At 51.7% G+C, this 17,606-nt stretch overlaps 2 protein-coding genes across 2 annotated transcripts; both read left to right on the forward strand.

The window, feature by feature from the left end:
* Positions 1–580: 580 nt before the first annotated feature.
* On the forward strand, positions 581–12,917 carry RRM2B (ribonucleotide reductase regulatory TP53 inducible subunit M2B). Its single transcript, XM_054167526.1, has 10 exons — positions 581–1,115; positions 2,557–2,783; positions 2,893–3,048; positions 4,651–4,767; positions 5,690–5,823; positions 6,292–6,386; positions 8,607–8,740; positions 10,469–10,573; positions 11,512–11,625; positions 12,305–12,917. The coding sequence occupies exons 1-10, from the start codon at positions 581–583 to the stop codon at positions 12,455–12,457; spliced, it is 1,770 nt and encodes a 589-aa protein (XP_054023501.1). The 3' UTR covers positions 12,458–12,917.
* A 1,517-nt stretch (positions 12,918–14,434) lies between these two features.
* On the forward strand, positions 14,435–16,089 carry CCDC166 (coiled-coil domain containing 166). The gene is made up of 2 exons (XM_009898201.2): positions 14,435–14,862; positions 15,204–16,089. The coding sequence occupies exon 2, from the start codon at positions 15,235–15,237 to the stop codon at positions 16,087–16,089; it is 855 nt and encodes a 284-aa protein (XP_009896503.2). The 5' UTR covers positions 14,435–14,862; positions 15,204–15,234.
* Positions 16,090–17,606: the final 1,517 nt, after the last annotated feature.

Genomic DNA, 17,606 nt, shown 5'->3' on the forward strand with positions numbered 1-17,606 from the left:
TCCGCTGGTTCATCTTCCATTATCCTTTACTGCCTTGCCTATCTTTTACTCCTGCTTTTGGGTTATTGGGCTTTTCGTTGTCGTGTTTGGCGGTTTTTCTCCTGAGGCACAGAGACCAGGGCGAGCAGGCACAAGCCTGTGCGCGGCCGCTGCCCTCCGAGGCCGGCTCCAGGCGGGGTCCTTTCCCTGCGCTCAGGAACGCAGAGGCGCGGGACCGGCACCTGCTCCGCCGCCGCCTCGCTCGGTTGGGGCCGGGTCGGTCCCCAGGCGGTGCCCAGCTGCTGCCGCGGAGCTCTGGGCTCGGGGCCGGGTCGGTCCCCAGGCGGTGCCCAGCTGCTGCTGCGGAGCTCTGGACCTGGACCCGGGTCCGGGTCCGGGTCCGGGTCCGGGTCCGGGTCCGTCCCCGTCCCCGTCCCCGTCCCCAGGCAGTGCGCAGCTGCTGCCGCGGGGCTCGCGGCCGCCCTCGCTGCCCACGCGCCGCGCCCCGCCCCGAGGGGGAGGGGGAGGGGGAGGGGCGGGCGCTGCGGGGGCCGTGCCCCCTTCAACCGCCACCGCCCCCCTTGCGGCCCAGTCGCCGGCCATGGGCGAGCGCCGGGGGCGCGGGGCCGTGCAGGAGGCAGCCGGGCCCGGCGCGGGTAAGGCTGGGGCCGGCGCGGGTAAGGCTGGGGCCGGCGCGGCGGGGCCCTGCGGGTGTCTCGGGGCTGCAGTCGCCGCCGGCGGATCGGGGCGGCGTGCCCGGGGACCCGCCCGCTCTCGGGGACCCGCCCGCTCTCGGGCACCGGCGCCGTGCGTGCGCGGGCGGCAGCGCGGCCCCGCCTGCCGCCGCCGGCTCTCCGGCCTTGCGGGCACCTGCCTGGCCGGGGCCCTGCCCGAGCCGCAGCCCGGCGCCGCGGCCTGCGCCACCGCTGAGGTGCCGGCGGCGGCTGCTGCCACCCCGCCGGGCCAGGCCTCGCCTGGGGAATGCGGGGCTGGCACGGGGGGGTCCCCAGCCCAGCCTGGGGGTCTGCTGACACGGGTCCTGGGGAGCGCACCGGGTGGTCTCTCGCGTCTTTGTCGGCTCGGGCTCGGGAGGGTGGCAGCCTCCGGGCGCCGGGGCCGCGGGGAGCACCGGCAGCGTCCGTGGGATGAGTAAAGGCAGCCAGGCAGGATTCGGGCCCTAGCTTGGGTCTGGGCAGTGCGGGTGCTGCCGACCCGTGGGGGCCCGGCCTTGCAGAGCTGTGCCAGCCTGCAGCTGGGGAGGCAGAGCTTGTCCCCTCTGCACCCAGCTGCCATGGAGGCGTGCGGGTGCTGAGGGATGGTCCTGGCTTCCCAGCCCCGGTGCATCAGGAGAGTCTGCCCCTAGGAGGTGTCAGAGCTAGGTTCTGGCCGAGGTGTGCGAGGGTAAAGGATCTTTGCAGCAGAGAAACTCAGCTGGTCTTCCCAAACCTTTGCATCTCAGCAATACCAAAGCTTCCAGAAGCTGTGGTGTGCAGTGTTAAATCCAGCCTTAAAGAAGTCCTTGATGTTTATCAGCAGCAACAGGCAATACCCACAGCCAGGTGGTGCCTGCTCAGGCCTGCCAGAGGCAGCCAGGACTGTGCATCTCCTGGGGGGTGCAGAACCAGCAGACATTGTTCTCCTCTGCCCTTTCTCTCAGGAGTGCCAGGGACCTTTTCCCAGTCTCAGTACCACTAGGCAGTCTGTTGTGCCTGGAGTTTATTGCCATCACCAGAAGAGTTTCTCTCTCGGCAGCTGCAGGGTAACTGGGATGTGATGTACTGGCTTGTGTCCAGCTGAGGGTTGATGATTAAGTGAATGATGTTTCTGCCTTACAAAGAGGGGCTTGTGAGTGCTGGGGCTGTTTGGCTTAGAGAAGAGAAGCTTCTGAGGGATCTCATCAGTGTGTGTAAACACCTGATGAAGGGAATAAAGGAATGGAACCAGGCTCCTCTCAGTGGTTCCTCATGGGGCCTCAGAACTGACACAGAAAAAGGCATCTTGCTGGCTCAGTTTTTGACCAGTGTGGGTAGCCATGCCTTCTGGAGAAGCTGCTGTCCTGACAGCTCTTCACAGCAGTGTTTGCTAGTGGGTGCTTGGTGACGTGTCTGACATGGACCCCAAGAGCAGGTGTCCCCAGATGGCAGTGAAGTGAATGCCCTGCTCATGGACTGGCCTCTGCCCTGCTCTTTATCATCCATCCCCTCCTTAGCCAGGCTGGTCGGTCTGTGAGGAACAGCTGTGAATGGGTGTTCTGCGGCAGCCCAGGCAGGGAGGGCCTGGGGTGGGGAATGGGTGACTCCAGACAGGAGTTCTCTTGCTGCCTGCTGTTGATGTCAGAAATTGCTGCAGGACTGCATGCAGGAGCCTCCCTGCAGAGGCTGGCTGTGGCACAAGGCTGTTCCCCTACCAAAGGGGATGAGCTGCTGTGTGTTTTTACAGCAGTCCATCCTGGCCCGGGTGGCTCAATGTAAAGGGAGGGACTGGGAGGTGCCCCGGGGCAGTGAGCCTCGCAGAGCTGTGCTGGGTGCGCTCCGGGGGCCCTGTGCCCTGACCCTGCGCTTTTCTCCCCACCTGCAGGACCGCAGCAGCTGCTGTCACCTCCGGGGCAGATCTCCTCCTCCTCAGGCGGCAGAAAGGCTGTCTCTTTGGCACGCAGGCCCCGGGTGCTTCCTGGCGCCAGCAGCTGGCCGGGGCTGGCCGGCGTGAGCGGAGCCAGGCGGGCAGGCAGCGCTGTGGGGGCGCAGATGGAGGGCGAGGGGGCAGGCAGCCCAGGCGCGGGCAGCGAGTCCACCCGAGGAAGGCAGGTGAGCGTCTGCGTGACACTGGTGGCTGCTGAACCACGCCTGTGGCATCGGGGAAGGAGGAGGAGTAAGGAGCAGCAGCCTTGACCGGAGGTGTGTGCTTTGTCTTCAGAGCCCCTCTGCCAGTGCTGCTGCGAATGGGCCGGGCCTGGCCGAGGAGCCCCTGCTCAGGAAGAACCCTCGCCGCTTCGTCATCTTCCCCATCCAGTACCCAGACATATGGAAGATGTATAAACAGGCTCAGGCCTCCTTTTGGACAGCAGAAGAGGTGAGCCCTGGGGCCGGTGGGTTGGCACGAAGCACTCAGAGTGGAGTGTCCTGGTGCTTCCTTCCTAGCTCTGCTGCTGGTGCCTGTGTTGCAAGGGTTGGGGTTAACTGTGTCAAACATTAGGTACCTGCACCAGAGCAGGACTCCCTTGAAGGACAGTGGAAAGAAAGCTGCTTCCACCCAGGGTGATTCAGCATAGCTGGTTTAGGTGCTGGGTCAGGTGGAGCTACAGCATTACTGCCTGTGAATGCTGGTGTTGAATGTTAGGCACTGATCTTCTGGAAGGGTGGTGATGATCAGGCACACTTGCTACGGATGCTTCTGTTTGACTCCTGATTGCCCGGGTTAAGTGTCTGCCCCTGTTATAAAACAAGCTGATGATTAACCAGACCTGAGCAGTACTCGGCTCCCTGCACTTGCAGCAGTGGAGGCTTCTGAGCATTGCACTGATCTGGAGACACTGCCTGCCAGCTGGGCTGGTTGTTCCAACTTGAAGCTTGGGCAGCTTTTGCTTCTTTGTGAGCAGTGATCTGTCCTGGAGGTTTTGAAGGCCAGGCTGGATGTGGCTCTGGGCAACCTGATCCAGTGTGAGGCGTCCCTGCCCATGGCAGGGGGGTTGGAAGTGGATGATCTTTAAGGTCCCTTCCAATCCTGACAATTCTATGGTTCTGTAATTGCAGAGGAAAGCACTGGCAAGCTCTAAGCAGGACAGAAAGCATTCTGAGATGGCAAGAAGCAGCTGTCCCCAGCAGTGCTGTTCTATTGCCTGCCTGGGAGGCTTGCTGCCCTCTTGCAGAAGAGGTGGGTTTAAGGTATTAAAGAAGAGGCATTTGAACTCCTGCTGGGTCAGCACTGCCCTTTTACCCTATTACTAGTTCCTTGCACTTCCCTGCCATCTGTCAGTGCATTTCCAAAGGAGCTGGGAAAGTTAACTGTCCAACTGTTTAGTGTGGGGCTGTCTGTACACACACAGGGGTGTGTGTACCTGCTTTATACACACCTGGACAAGATTGTAGGTCTCTGTATGTTTCACATGTGGCTGTACTCAACTGCTGCTGTGGGCCAGGAATCCCTCTCTCCAAACAAACAAAGAAGTGAGGGAAGTTTGTGGTTTTCTGCCGTGGGTAGGGTTGATTCCGTTAGACCAGAACAGTTGCACAGTGTTCCCACCACACCATTCTGTGGCAGGATGGAGGCTGAGCACCTGCCACAGGCAGAAGTTCTCTTGCTCCATCTTTTGGCACACCTGGGTGCAGGTTCCTCGGAGTATCAGCAGTAGGACTGAAGGGTTTCAGAGTGAGTGGTGCATGTTGATACCAATGACAGGAAGATAGGAGTGTGTTTTAGAACCTGACACTGGGGTTTGTTTCACATTGCATCAGTGTGAACTGTGAAGCAAAGAGTGTTGTGGCTGCAGAGGGAGGCAGCTCTGCTGCACTGTGCTCATTGTCTTACAGTCAGATGTAATCAAATGCTCTGCATGTAAAGATGTGAGAGCAAGCACCAGAACTCTGCCTGAGTCCCTTGTCTAGGCTCCTTCTGCTCTTACAGAGTGACAAACTCAACAGGAGAATAACATTTCTCTTTCTCCCTTTTCCTTAGGTTGATTTGTCAAAGGACCTTCCTCACTGGGACAAGCTGAAAGCAGATGAGAAGTACTTCATCTCTCATATTCTGGCATTTTTTGCAGCCAGTGATGGAATTGTAAATGAAAACCTGGTGAGAAAGCTTTCCATAGAGCCTGGATACTTACAAGCTTCATCTGCTTTTCCTTTTGGCTTTCTCACATCAGTTTGTTAAATGCTTGCTTGCTTCTTCCCATTCTCTCACCTTAGCCACAGGGAGCAGGTTGGTTGTCTTGCTGAGACCGGCGTTGGACTTGGGTAGGGTCAGCTGTGGTTATGAGACTCCAAATTGCATCCCTCTTGGATGCAGTTTTAAAGCTCAGCCTTCTGCTTGGCTGTGCTGACCTGCACTTCTCAATGGATTAATAGAACCCCAGGCTTCTTCCCATGCTTGTGTTGGGTGAGGAGCAGGGGGAGATTGTGCTGTGCCATGCTCTCTTGTCTCCATTTCAGTCAAGCCTATTTCACTCCCACTGAATGGCATCCCAGGGTCTGTCAGGGTTGTAAGTGGGTGCTGCTGAAGATGTGAGGAATCATTCTGCTGAAACCAGTTCTGGGCTGCAGAGTGCCTTAGCACAGGTTGGCAGTGGTGCCATGCTGCAGATGCCCAGGTTGGATCCTGAGTGTCTTTCACATGTGGAATATGTCGCAGTGCACATGCAGGTACTGCACAAACACCACTTGGCTCATGCTGTTGATTTGTCAGTGATGAGCAGAGTGTCTGAGACTTTGTTCAGCGTTGCCTGTTGCAATGCTTTGCAGTTCTGCTCCTGTGCACAGCTGCTCTCCTGCTTCACTGCCAATGTGCAATGTGCACATCAGGTGTACTCCTGGCCAGCTGGCTTTCTCTTCTGTGCACCACACCTATCCTGTTGACATACCTGTGAGTTAAGTAGGCCTGAACTGCTCCCATCCTTTCTCTGTGATAGAGATCATCTGCCTCTCACTAAGCTTGGAGTAGTGTCGTGCAGGGCTGGTCTTGCTGTGCTCACTGCCCTGCTCTCTGGCTCTGGCAGGTGGCCCGTTTCAGCCAGGAGGTGCAGATCCCAGAGGCAAGATGTTTCTATGGCTTTCAGATCCTCATGGAGAACGTGCACTCAGAGATGTACAGTCTGCTCATAGACACCTACATCAGAGAGCCTGAGAAAAGGTAAGCCTCTGGCTGGGCTGCAGACCCTGCTTCAGTGGCACCGTTGCTGGGCGGCAGCAGCTGCTTTCTGTTTGGTATGGACTTACTGAGGGAGTTGGGGATGGTTCCATCAAGCTTCCAGGGCTTGCATTCTTGACCCCAAAACAGAGAAGTGTTTCTGATCAGCAGCCAGACTCATGTGGGAGTGTCAGGAGCTTAGGTAATATTTGTGTAAGTCTTTGATTGCAGGACTGTGTGAAATGGTGTCAAAGGTTAGACAAGCTCCATGTGCTGCTTGCTCTCCCATCTCTGCACATCTGCCTCCTTGTACCCCTGTTATCTGAGATCATCACCCTGCTGGAGTGGGGATGGTCTCTTACTTGGGTTAGTTCAGAGCCTGGATTCCTCTGTCTGGTGGAGCCAGCAGGGACAGCCAAGGCAGGTTTATCATACGTCACTGACTTTTATGCTTTCTGTTTTCTTCTGCAGGGATTTCTTATTTAATGCAATTGAAACAATGCCTTGTGTCAAGAAGAAAGCAGACTGGGCTCTGAAGTGGATTGAAGACAGAGAATCCACTTTTGGTGTGTGGCTTCTTAAACTCTTGTTTCTGTTGCACTTGTCACAGACATCCTGTGGGAGTGAGCTGTGTCCCTGGAATGTGAAATCCCATTTCCTGCAGGTGCTTTTATCTGCAGCTAAAGCAGTACAGGAATGGCAGTGCCCACTAGAATCATACTCTGAAAACCTCCTGTGAGTTCCTCTGTCTTCCTGTTGAACAATCTTAGTTTCTTCAGGGTTTTTTTGCTTGTAGACCTTGTTTTGTGGGAGTTCTGATGATTTCTTCCAGCTGGCTCCTACTTTGTACTCCAGTCTTCAGAGCTGGGCAGCTGGAGTCTTGCAAGTGGAGGTTTATTCTGTGTCCTTGCTCATAAAGACAGATTGTTGTGTGATGTTAGCCCTGTTTTTTGTGACAGCATGAGTGAGCCTGGGCAAAAAGAAGAGTCCAGAATCAATCCTCTGTCTGTGGTGGTTCTGGTGTGCTGCTGGGACCAGTTTTCTAGTTTTTGTATCTCATTTCAGAGCTGGGACAGTGGCTCAGCTTCCATCAGCATGGTGCAGGGCATCCTTTCTACTCTTCTCTGTTCAGCTTATGATGTTGACTCTGAAGGATGTGCTGCAGCTGAAGTGAATAGTGAGCAGAGTTTGGTGAGCCTTCTGAATTGAACATCCTCTATACTTAGAGCAAGAGATTCAGTCAGTCAAAGAAAATAGATCTGAATGTCATTCTTTTGCAGCCTCTGTTGCTCACAGCTCTTGTTTGAGTGGGGTTCTTTTTGTAGCTGTAGATTCTCTTGCCCTGGAGCATCCCTCTGCTTTCCCAGTCTGGCTTTGCTTGCTGCATGTGGAGTCCCTTCTTCCATCTCCTTCCTTTGGCTCTCAGCAGTGTTGGGGCATGCCAGGAGTCAGAAGGTTCTCTGACTTAAAAAGCAATCAGTTCCCCCCCACTCTCTGCCTCCAAACTTCATGCATCCTATCTCAGTTTTTGTAAAGTACATTTCTACCCTTCTGGTTTTTCATCTCATTCAGGAAGCTTCCCAAGTTTAAAACATTTGGGGAGACTCATGGCTGACAGTTCTGGGTTATGAGAAATGGTAATGGAAGTGGCTGGTGGGCTTGTTTGTATCTCCTTCCAGCCTGGGGACTTGGCCTGCAACCAGTTCTCCACAGCCTTGGCTGATTCCCTGTGCTGAGGGTTCAGTTGCTGTAGCTGTGCTGTGGATTCTCAGCATGGTGCAGCTGATGGGCAGGTTTTGATTCAGCATAACTCAGGTGTATGGTAGCTGGGCAGGTGGAATGGAGTAAAAAATCTATCCACACTCAGTTCTGTGCCTTCCTCCACTCCTCTCTAGAAGTAACTTAGGAGGTTTTCAGTGTTGCCAGACAAATTCTTTCCTTGGTAACTTCTGTGCTGCTTTTGTAAGTCCATATTGCTCTTGGTGCCCTTTTCCTAGCTAGAATTTCTCCAGATGAGCCAGCAGATGGCATTTGCATCTCCTAGAGCAAGTGGCACATCTGAATCTTTGGGGGTTGGTTTATTTTGGAAACAAAATTCTTTGCAGTTCTCACTGGGAAGAGGTGCCAGCAGCTTAATGTAAAAGCTCTTCATGTTAGAGCCTAGCCAAGGATCCTGTGAAGCTGTTGCAAACGGAGCCTGTGGCATGCCCTGTGTTCATTCAGCAGCCAGGTGCCTTGCAGCCTGAAGTAGTAGAGAACAAGGAGAGCTGGGACCACCAGTGCTGTGCTGTCCTTGGATGAGAAGTGGGATAACATCAACAGTTCTGTGGGTCTGGGTGGATTATGCTCTGTGTCAATCCACCCTTGTAAGAACATGGCTTTGTGTAGATCCTCACCAAGCAGAAACTGAGGTGCAAGGGGCTTTGTTTAATGTGTGGATCAGTTCTTCTCAGTGTTGTCTGTGAGTTAGCCATTTTCCTGCCTTTTAAGAGAAAGGGATAATAGTAATGTCTTGGTCACTTTGGACAGTGATGTTCTTTCTCTTGTGATCTGTTTCAGTGGGTGCTGCTCTTCAGCTGTGCTGGGCCTGCCTGTGGTTAAGTGCTGCCACATGTGTAGAGCCCAGATGCTTTGGGATCTGCTGAAAGATGTGGTCAGATACAGCACCTGGTGCTGCAGAGAGGATTGCTCCTCTCCAGCACCTGTCTCTCTGATGCAAGTGGTGCCTCTTGCTGAGGAGCAACACACTGTGTTGTGTCTAACTGAAAATGTGTTCTGTTCAACAGGTGAGAGAGTGGTTGCCTTTGCTGCAGTTGAAGGCATCTTCTTCTCGGGTTCCTTTGCTGCTATCTTTTGGCTGAAGAAGAGAGGCCTGATGCCTGGACTGACCTTCTCCAATGAACTTATTAGCAGGGATGAGGTAATGTGTCATGCCCTACATACTGGCTGGGTCAGAAAGCAAGTTTCCAGGAGAAGAGCAGAATTACAGGTGCCCAACTCTGGTAGCAGGGAGGCTTGGAGGGAAGGTGAGAACAGAAGGGCCTCTAACAGGATGCAAAATGGGAAAGACACTTGTGGCAAGAGCAGTCTGATCAGCCAGCAAAACCAGACAGCTCCTGCACCTTCCTTGTGTCTTGGGTTTCTGGGAGTAGTCATGAACTGAGGGAGGAGGCTCTTGTTTGTTAGAAGGATCACTCAGAGGTGAACGAGATGCAAGTTCCCCTGCACTTCTCTGCAGGGCTGAGCACCAAAAGCCTGAACTTCTGAGCTCTGCTGGTGGAATTCCCGCTGCAGAGCCGTTACAAAGGGTAAGGCTTGGTGCAGGCAGCACCTGCACCAAACCCAGGAAATGCTGCTACAAAACCAGTGGCAAGCAGTTTTCTCATGCACCTGAACAAGTGAATGGTCAGTGCTCACTGTGTTTTCTGAGCTGCAGGCTCTGTTCCTGGAGCTGGTGCATCTCTGATTCCTAAAGGGGCAAAGCTGCTGGGAGCACCATCTGTAAAATCTCACTGGTTCAGGTGAGAAGCCAGGGAGACATCCTGCATCCTGCTGCTGGGCAAGAGCACAGGAAGCCCTGCAGCAGGCAGCTGATGCTGTTCCCAGAGGGATTGTATTGCCCACATTATGTTGTTCCAAGGCTGTTTTGTGACCTGAATCACAAAGATTTTTGTAGCCTTTCCCAAAAAAAGGTTCACTTCTTGGTTTTGTTCTGACCCTTGTTAACTACAGCACTGAATTGTCTTGGAGCCCATAGTCTGACAGATCCTTCTGGTTGGTTTTCACTCTGGGTGTATCCAGCTTATAGGCTGTAATCACCACCCTGCTGTGGAGAGGAGAGCTCCATAGTGCAGCAGCAGCAGCTATGGCTGAAGCTGTAGCCAGGCAAACTCAAACAGAAAGTGAGGCATCTCTTGGAGCAGCTCTCTGGTAGCCTTCTCAGACTGTGAGGGAGATTGCTTGTCTCCTGATGTTGTCTTTTCCTGACTGGAGGCTTGTCTGGAAGTCTTTGGAAAGAACACAAGTCACTGGTCTCTGTGAAGGGTAGCTGGGTGAAACCTGAAGGTGAGGTGAGTTGGGGCACGGCAGCCTGAAGTGTTACAAAGCTATCAAAGCTGTGGCAGGAAATTCCTTACTGTAACTGCACGTGTTACATGGAGAGGTGGCTCCAGTCTGAATCTTCCTTTATGAAAGTGCTGTGAGGAGAAACAAGGGAAGAAATGCTGCTAAAAGAACTTAAACCCCAGTATGCCTGTAGAGGTATCCAGAAGCAGAGAGCAGGTAAACAGTTTAACTGGCAGGGAGTTTTGCAGATCTTGGTGTAGTTTTTCCTGCAAAAGCCTCTGTGGTGGGAGGCAGGGACCCAGCAGGGCTCTGTGTGGGATCCCTCACAGCAGAGCAGCTCTCAAAAACACCTACCTGAGCAGTATGTCGTCTTAGTGTTACTTGGGCATGGGTGGCACACACTGGATTTCAGGTGTCACTGCCTGGGCTGTAAATGAAGAGTGCCCCACTCCACCTGGGAGCCTTGTCAAAAGACTGGGGGGGCAGAAAGCTTCAGTCTGAACATGGCTACCTCAAAGTAAGGGCAAACTACATAGAGGTGGGGAAAATGCCTTTTTTTCTTCACTGTTCTCTGTTGTTTCAGGGTCTACACTGTGATTTTGCTTGCCTGATGTTCCATTATCTGGTCAACAGACCATCAGAAGAGCGAGTCCGTGAGATCATCGTCAACGCCGTTGCGATCGAGCAGGTGAGGCTGGCTGGGGCAGCTCTGCAAAACCCAACACAGTGACTTTGGGCATTTCATCTTGGATGCTTGGCTCAGGCCTGGATTTCTGATCCTTTCCCTCTTCCTTAATGGTGGCAATAAGAGTCAGAGACTTTCTGATCCAGTGGTCAGGCACCTGGGAGAAGCTGAAGCTCGCAGCTGGTTTCCTCCCTAACAGCAGAAAGGAAGAAAGGCTGCAAGGGACCTGCACCAATCAGCTAGGCCACTTTACCTCTGTCCTTTTAAGCTCTTTGTCTCTCCCTGCTGTATGCACATCCCTGCTTGTCCTCAGAGGAGACCTGTCTGTTCAAGCCAATGTACTGTGTTGGGCTCAGACTTCTGAGGCTGCTGTTGGGTTCTTTCCCATGAAGTGCTCCCCATCTGTAACTGCAGGTTTCTGCACTGCTGAGTGCTTGGCAGGACTGTAGCTTACTCCTTCTGTTCTGTTGTCATCTGACTACTGTGATGATGATGAATGCCCTAGCTTTGCCTCACAACACTGACAGGTATTTCACTGGTGCCTAAACATGAATGTGGCTGGGATCCACACTGTCCTCTCATCTGATCTGGGGACTTCTGGATCTTTTCCTGCTCCCACCAGTGTGATTTGTACATTTTAGTGAACTTGGAGCTCAAGCTTACACCAAAGCTTAGGGTGTCATGAGGAGCTGGCTGAAGGCAGATGAGAGGGGCAGTAATCAAAATTTTCTGGGTGTCTTCTCCAGAAAACCCTGCTAGAAATAAAGGTGCAAACAACTCCTGACAACAAAAGACACTTGCTGAGTTTAGTGATGCCAGTTATTCAAACAACTGCCTGCCAAGCCTGGAATATCACCAGTGGTGTTACTGTGAAACACAGCTGTCTCCTCTCCTTTTCCCTTCTTAATTTCTCTGCATGTTATCTGTACTTTGACTTCCAGGAGTTCCTAACAGAGGCATTACCTGTAGGTCTGATTGGAATCAATTGCACTTTGATGAAACAATACATTGAATTTGTGGCAGACCGCTTGCTGATGGAGCTTGGCTTCTCCAAGGTAAGAGATGCACTTGCCCCAGAGCCCTGCCAGGACAGCCCAGGAAAGCTGGCAGCACAAAGCACTTCTCTGAATGTGCCTGGGAGCAGCTTGTGTTTAGTGTCTGCACTTTCTGTGAGTGGCAGCTGAGACCACAGCATTACTGTACAGGCTGCACTGTTTAAAAGAGCAAGAACAGTGCAGGCCATTGTTTCCCTTCAGCTGCTCTGCAGGTTTGTCATGGGGAACTTCTGCTGTGCTCAAATGCTGTAGTCCTTGAAAGGTAATAAGCAGCTTAGAATCATAGAATCAACCAGGTTGGAAAAGACCTCAGAGATCATCAAGTCCAACCCATTACCTAATACCTGACCAATTGCATAATACCTTGCATGGGTGAAGATTGGATGTGGTGTTTAGTGACATGGTCTGGTCAGTGTGGTGGTGTTAGGTCATAGGCTGGACTTGGTGATCTCAGAGGTCTGTTGCAGCCTCAGTGATTCTGTGATACTGTGAACTTTGCCATGGGCCAAGCTGCTGGGGAGTGACAGCACTCCATGTGTGCGGGTAGGCGTCCATGGATCCTACAGCATACAGCAAGGGATGCTCTAGTTTGGGAGGGTTTCACTGCTTTGTTTGTTGGGGTCTCTTGAAGCATGATGACTGTCAGAGCCAGCAGTGTAATAGTGTGTCCCTTCCTCAGGTCTTTTGTGCAGAAAATCCTTTTGATTTCATGGAGAACATCTCCTTGGAAGGCAAAACAAACTTCTTTGAGAAGCGGGTTTCGGAGTACCAGCGCTTTGCTGTCATGGCAGAAACCATGGACAATGTCTTCACCCTGGATGCAGATTTTTGACCACTTGGCAGATGAACAGACTGTTCCCCACTTCCCCATCTTGCTTTCTACTCTGAAGTTGTCTTCATTTCCTCTGCTGGAACTGGAGCCTGCTGGGTTTGTTGTTTGGTTGTTGGTTTTTGTTCCTGAGAAGTAAAGATAATTCTTTTTGTGTCATTTAACAACGAAAAGGAGAAGGATCCTTTAAAGAAAAAATAACAACTGTAAGACTTTTGCAAAGGATGGCCTTTTTAAGATGCCCTGTCTTCAACCAGGACCTGGATACTGCTACTTTTTTAAGCCTTTTTAAGAGAGCAAACTGTGTGTTTACCTCGTGTTAGGGTGTTTGAACCTGCAGACCAGGCAAGGCCTCCCTCTCTGTGTATATGTTGCTATAAATTATTTTCATGGTTTCTGTTTTCAGGGGTAGAGATTTGGTCTTGAGTAAAAGCTCGTCCCATTTATCCTGCTGCAGGTTGAATGTGGGAGGACATTAATCAAGTATGAACTATAAAAACCTTGTTAAATCCAAGGCTACAGTTTTGATCTCCTCATTGACCTGGGCTCTGTCTGCACGTCTTTGTTTGCTCCAGTTGCAAACCTGATGGCTGGGGGTAGAGATTTAAATCACATACAGAAGAATTTTGTCTTACAGCTGTTATTGAGCAAGTTAGTGGACTTGGAAGGATCCTTGAAAAGGACTTTGAGCCTGGAAAAGGCAAACCTGTTAATAGTGGAGAAGAAACACATCCTGTAGTAGTTTGGTTTGTGCTGCCTGTGTTTCCCAGCCTCTCTGAACAAGTGCCTTACTGAGCAGTTTGTAGTTGCACTGACCCTGAAGCAGCCAGGCTCTGGCTGTTGTATCTGATCTGATATTCTGTCCTTCTTGGTTCTACTTGTTGCCTTGATGAGGTGAGAACTTCTGTAACTCAGAAGGATTACCCGTTGAGGTGCTGCATACTGCTTGGGCTGTAAGGAAGTGCCAGTCACGGATGAAGGTACTTCAAGTTGTGTGTTCCATGTGAACCATTGAAACCACTGCCACAGGAGAACTTCTGGAGTTGGGTTATTAAACCTTTCCAAAGGAAATCTTGAGGCAGTGTGCATTAGCAGCATCTCACAAAGGGCCACTCTTTGGGGTTGTGGTGTGCTCCAGTGTGTGCCTGTGAAAACCTTTCTTCCTTTCTCGATGCCATCTGCAGAGAACAGAGCAACTGCAGAATGGCCAACATCCTGCCAGTGGTGCTTGGGCTGGATGGATGGATGGGGGCCACCATTCAGTTGGAGGTGAATTATTTGCAAATAGAAGTGCTTTTTTTTTTCCCCCAAAGGAGAAGTGAATGTGCATGAACTAACCAAAGGGTTCTGCTTTAGGAAATCCAAGCATTTTTTCCTCATCTCCAACAATTTTGTGTAAGAGCTTTTATGAATCTCTTTTTTACTGTTGCAAACATCTTGTGCTGCTTTTGAGATGCATGAGATGAGCTGAAAGCCCAGGGTTGTTAGTGAGAGGGTGGTGTCAGTGGTATTTTCCCTGCCAGCCCTCATCAATCATTCCCCTGGGTACCTGAGTTCCAGGAATCAGACTTGCTGCCCTGGGTACCCATGTTCCAGGAATCAGACTTGCTGCCTTACTGTAGTTCCTAGTGAGCAATGGTCCCTGGTGTGAACACAAGCAGCAAAACTGACTCTTTGTGTTTGGTCTCAGTAAAAGATCATGAGAACATAGTGAACATGGAAACAGGACAGCTCTTTTTTTCCTGCATCATTTGGCATAAGTTGCTTTGGGAGGGCAGAGGGCAATGTGGAGAATACAGAGAAAAGCTGGAACTGCTGTCCCTCACTAATGTCCTGCAACTGTGGCCTGAGAGACAAATCCAGCACCCGTTTGGTAATACTGTGCTGAGGAGGGAGAAAGAGAAAATAGAAACAGGTCTGCTGTTGGAGGGTTGGGACCTGTCTTTATGTCACTGAAAGTACTAAAAAGCATTTGTTTTGTGAATTGAGAGTGAATGGAATATTCAGACCTGAAACTGCTCTGTGCTCAGGTTGTGTAAATGTATGGCAGATACCAAAGTCTGGTGCCACAGCTCCCACTCTGTGCGTGTCCAACAGCTAGCTGAGGCTGTTTCCCTCTATAAACCACACTCTTACAAGCCAAACTGCCTTTGTGTTTCTGCTTCATTGATGCCAACAGGTAACAATGCAGGTCACAATCAGGCCTCCCAGCCAAGCTGGGAACTGAAAAGCCTCTGAGAATCTCACCACAGAGCTGCTCCTGTGACTTCACGTGCTTCATCACCATGGACACCCACAGCTTACAAACACCACCATTCCTCAGGAGATCACAGTTTGGCTATGAAAATGCAGCCCAGCAAGCCAGGATCAGCAAGCTAGAAGGTGTGAAGATCACAGGAGCAGACAAGGTCAGTGCTTTTTTTATACAGATATTTAAAAAGAAAGCCACACCACATTTGGGGTAATACAAACTCTGCCCAGGTCTGGTTTGTCCCATGAAGATTTAGTCACTTCTCTAACATTCATACAGCTCCACAATTGCCACCCCCTCCCTACCCCAAACCACACAACTAGTATGAACTCTCTTCTCCTGCTTCCCTGCTTAACCCTCGTGACATCCTTCTAGCTTTTCAAGCCCATTTCCCAGGCAACAGCACTGATTTCCATGCAGATTCTGCTGTCTCCCCATAGCCTCTACTTCCAATGTGAGTGCAGCACTCTCAGCTTGGAACCTGTTCTTCTATTGCAGGTGACTTTTTTAGTGCTATTTTATTCAGCTGATGAAACAAGACACCATGAGTGCTGTGAAAAACAAGCCAGGAGAAAGCACCAAGAAGGAGAATACATCCACAGGAACGAGTGACATGGGAATGCCTGTCACAGAGAGGAAATTGTACTTAGAGAAGGAATGCAAGATTCTCACCAACTATATAAACACATACCTGGGAAAAGTGGAGCAGCTCCTGCAGGAAAATAAATGCCTAGAAAAGGAAGCCAAACAGTACCAGGAAGAGAGCAGCACTTACCTCTCTTACATAAGGAAATGCAAGCAGAAGTGCCAGAATCTGATAATAACACTGAATGACCAGAATCACACCGACCTGTCTCAAGTCTGGGCCCAGAGAGAGACACTGATCTCCCACTACACAGCAAAAGAGGAGGAGGTAAAGAGCGCTCTGACCAATCTGGAGACAGAGTATTCCCTTACCATCAAGGAGCTTGAAGACCTGGAGCCTTTCAAAGACAAGGTGGAACACACGAAAAAGATTGAAGAGCTGGAGAAAAAGTTGCTGGTCGCCAAGATACAGCATGCAGACGAAATGCACCGAGTCAGGAGTGCGTTTCAGCAGGCCAAGGCTGACTGCGAGCTGCAGTTCGATCAGAAGATGCAGGTTCTCACCACGACGGCAGAGGAGGCAGCGATGCAGGCGCTCCTTCAGCACATCACAGAAGTGAGAGCAGAGAACTGGCGGCTGCGCAGGGAGCTGCGCAGGCTCATCCAGCACGCTGCAGCCCTTAGAGAGGCCAAAGGTGAGCTGAGAGAGCAGCAGCAGCAGCTCCAGCGGGAGCTGCGGTGCGTGCAGGACGTGGCACGGCGGCGCCGCCGGCTGCAGCAGCAGAGCATGCAGCCGTGAGCCCCACAGCCCCCTCAGGTGTGGCTGCTCCTCACAGACACAGCCAGGCTGTCTTAGGCAACAGAACAGAGAGTAGGAAGTGTTCTGTGGGTTCTGTTCTGAGCTCACGCTCAGCAGGCAGTCCAGACAACTGATCTTAGAAGCAACCTCAGCGTCAACTCTGGTGATATCTGTGCTGAGACAGTGGAAAATGCAATCTCTTCCTGTCCCAAAATAAACAACAGCATTTTTCTCTCTGAGGTCAGATGTTGGTGTTTGATTAATTAGTAATTTTCTGTGGGCAACTGATAATCTTGGACACAGTGAGGCAATTTCCATGTTACCACTCTTTCAATGGCACCAAAGAAAAGGAAGGGAAAGCCCTTTCTTCCATCACCTTACTATTATACAGAAAGAGTGATTGCCCATTGGAATGGGCTGCCTGGGGAGGTGGTGGAGTCGCCATCACTGGAGGTTTTCAGGAGAAGACTTGATGGGGTGCTTGGTGCCATGGGTTAGTTGTTTGGGTGGTGTTGGGATTGGTTGATGGGTTGGATGCCATGATCTTGAAGGTCTCTTCCAACCTGGTTTATTCTATGTGTTATTTTTCACTACAGACTGCATCTACTGGTACCCCAGGGGGAACCAGTGCAGACCAGCTCTTCCTTTCAGCAACATCAATTTCCCCATTTTTCTGCCTGGCAAAGACTATTTTTGTGCTGGTCTCCACAGGAGAGAAAAGACATCCCTGGGGAACCAAATCCTTTAAACAAGAGAAGCAGTGGAGGCCACTGACCCTTTTCTCATCGCTACCAGTGGAATACATCCACTGAAGAGATTTGCGCCAATTTTTTTCTTGCTTTAGTCTTTCACTTGAGAAGCAAAAGCTAGAGAGATCTAACAGACTTCAGCTACATTCACTTTCTAAGGTGAACACTTGTGCATTTCGGTCACCTACAACGGCCCCAGAAATCTTCCTTACTCTTTCACACAAAGTTATTTCATAGGGTCAACCAGAGCAGATCCACTTTCAGTGGCTTTTGGGTAGACTCAAGGACAGGCTCTGCCCACAGTCTCTCCATGCTGCAAGGGAACATGGTTGGCTGATGGCCAGCCTGGTGTCCACCACGACGGCCAGGTTCTTTCCTGCCAAGCTGTTTCCTAGCCGGATCGCTGCCAGCCTGTCCTGCTCATGGGCATTGCTCCTCACCCGCTGCGGGGTCGGGCACTTTGCAGTCATGACGTTCACAGGGTTCTGCTGGCTCCTTTCTTCAGCCTGACGGACTCCCTCTGCTCTGCCAACCGCTCCTCTGCGCTCCGACCTGAGCAATGAAGAAGCTAAGCAGTACCGGCGCCAGTATTGATCCCTGGGGTACACCGCTAGCAGCAGCCCTTCAGCTAGACCGCTGGCGCTGCCGGCGAGCCTCTGCTCCCAGCAGGTTCTTTCCAATCCCGCATCTAACTCCTCTGCGACAAGGGAGCTCTGCGCCGCGGCCCTCAGCAACGACGGCTGCTAGGTTCTAAAACAAAGCAGGGAG

The sequence above is a fragment of the Dryobates pubescens genome, chromosome 14 (genome assembly GCF_014839835.1).
Source record: "Dryobates pubescens isolate bDryPub1 chromosome 14, bDryPub1.pri, whole genome shotgun sequence".
Lineage (NCBI taxonomy): Eukaryota > Metazoa > Chordata > Aves > Piciformes > Picidae > Dryobates > Dryobates pubescens.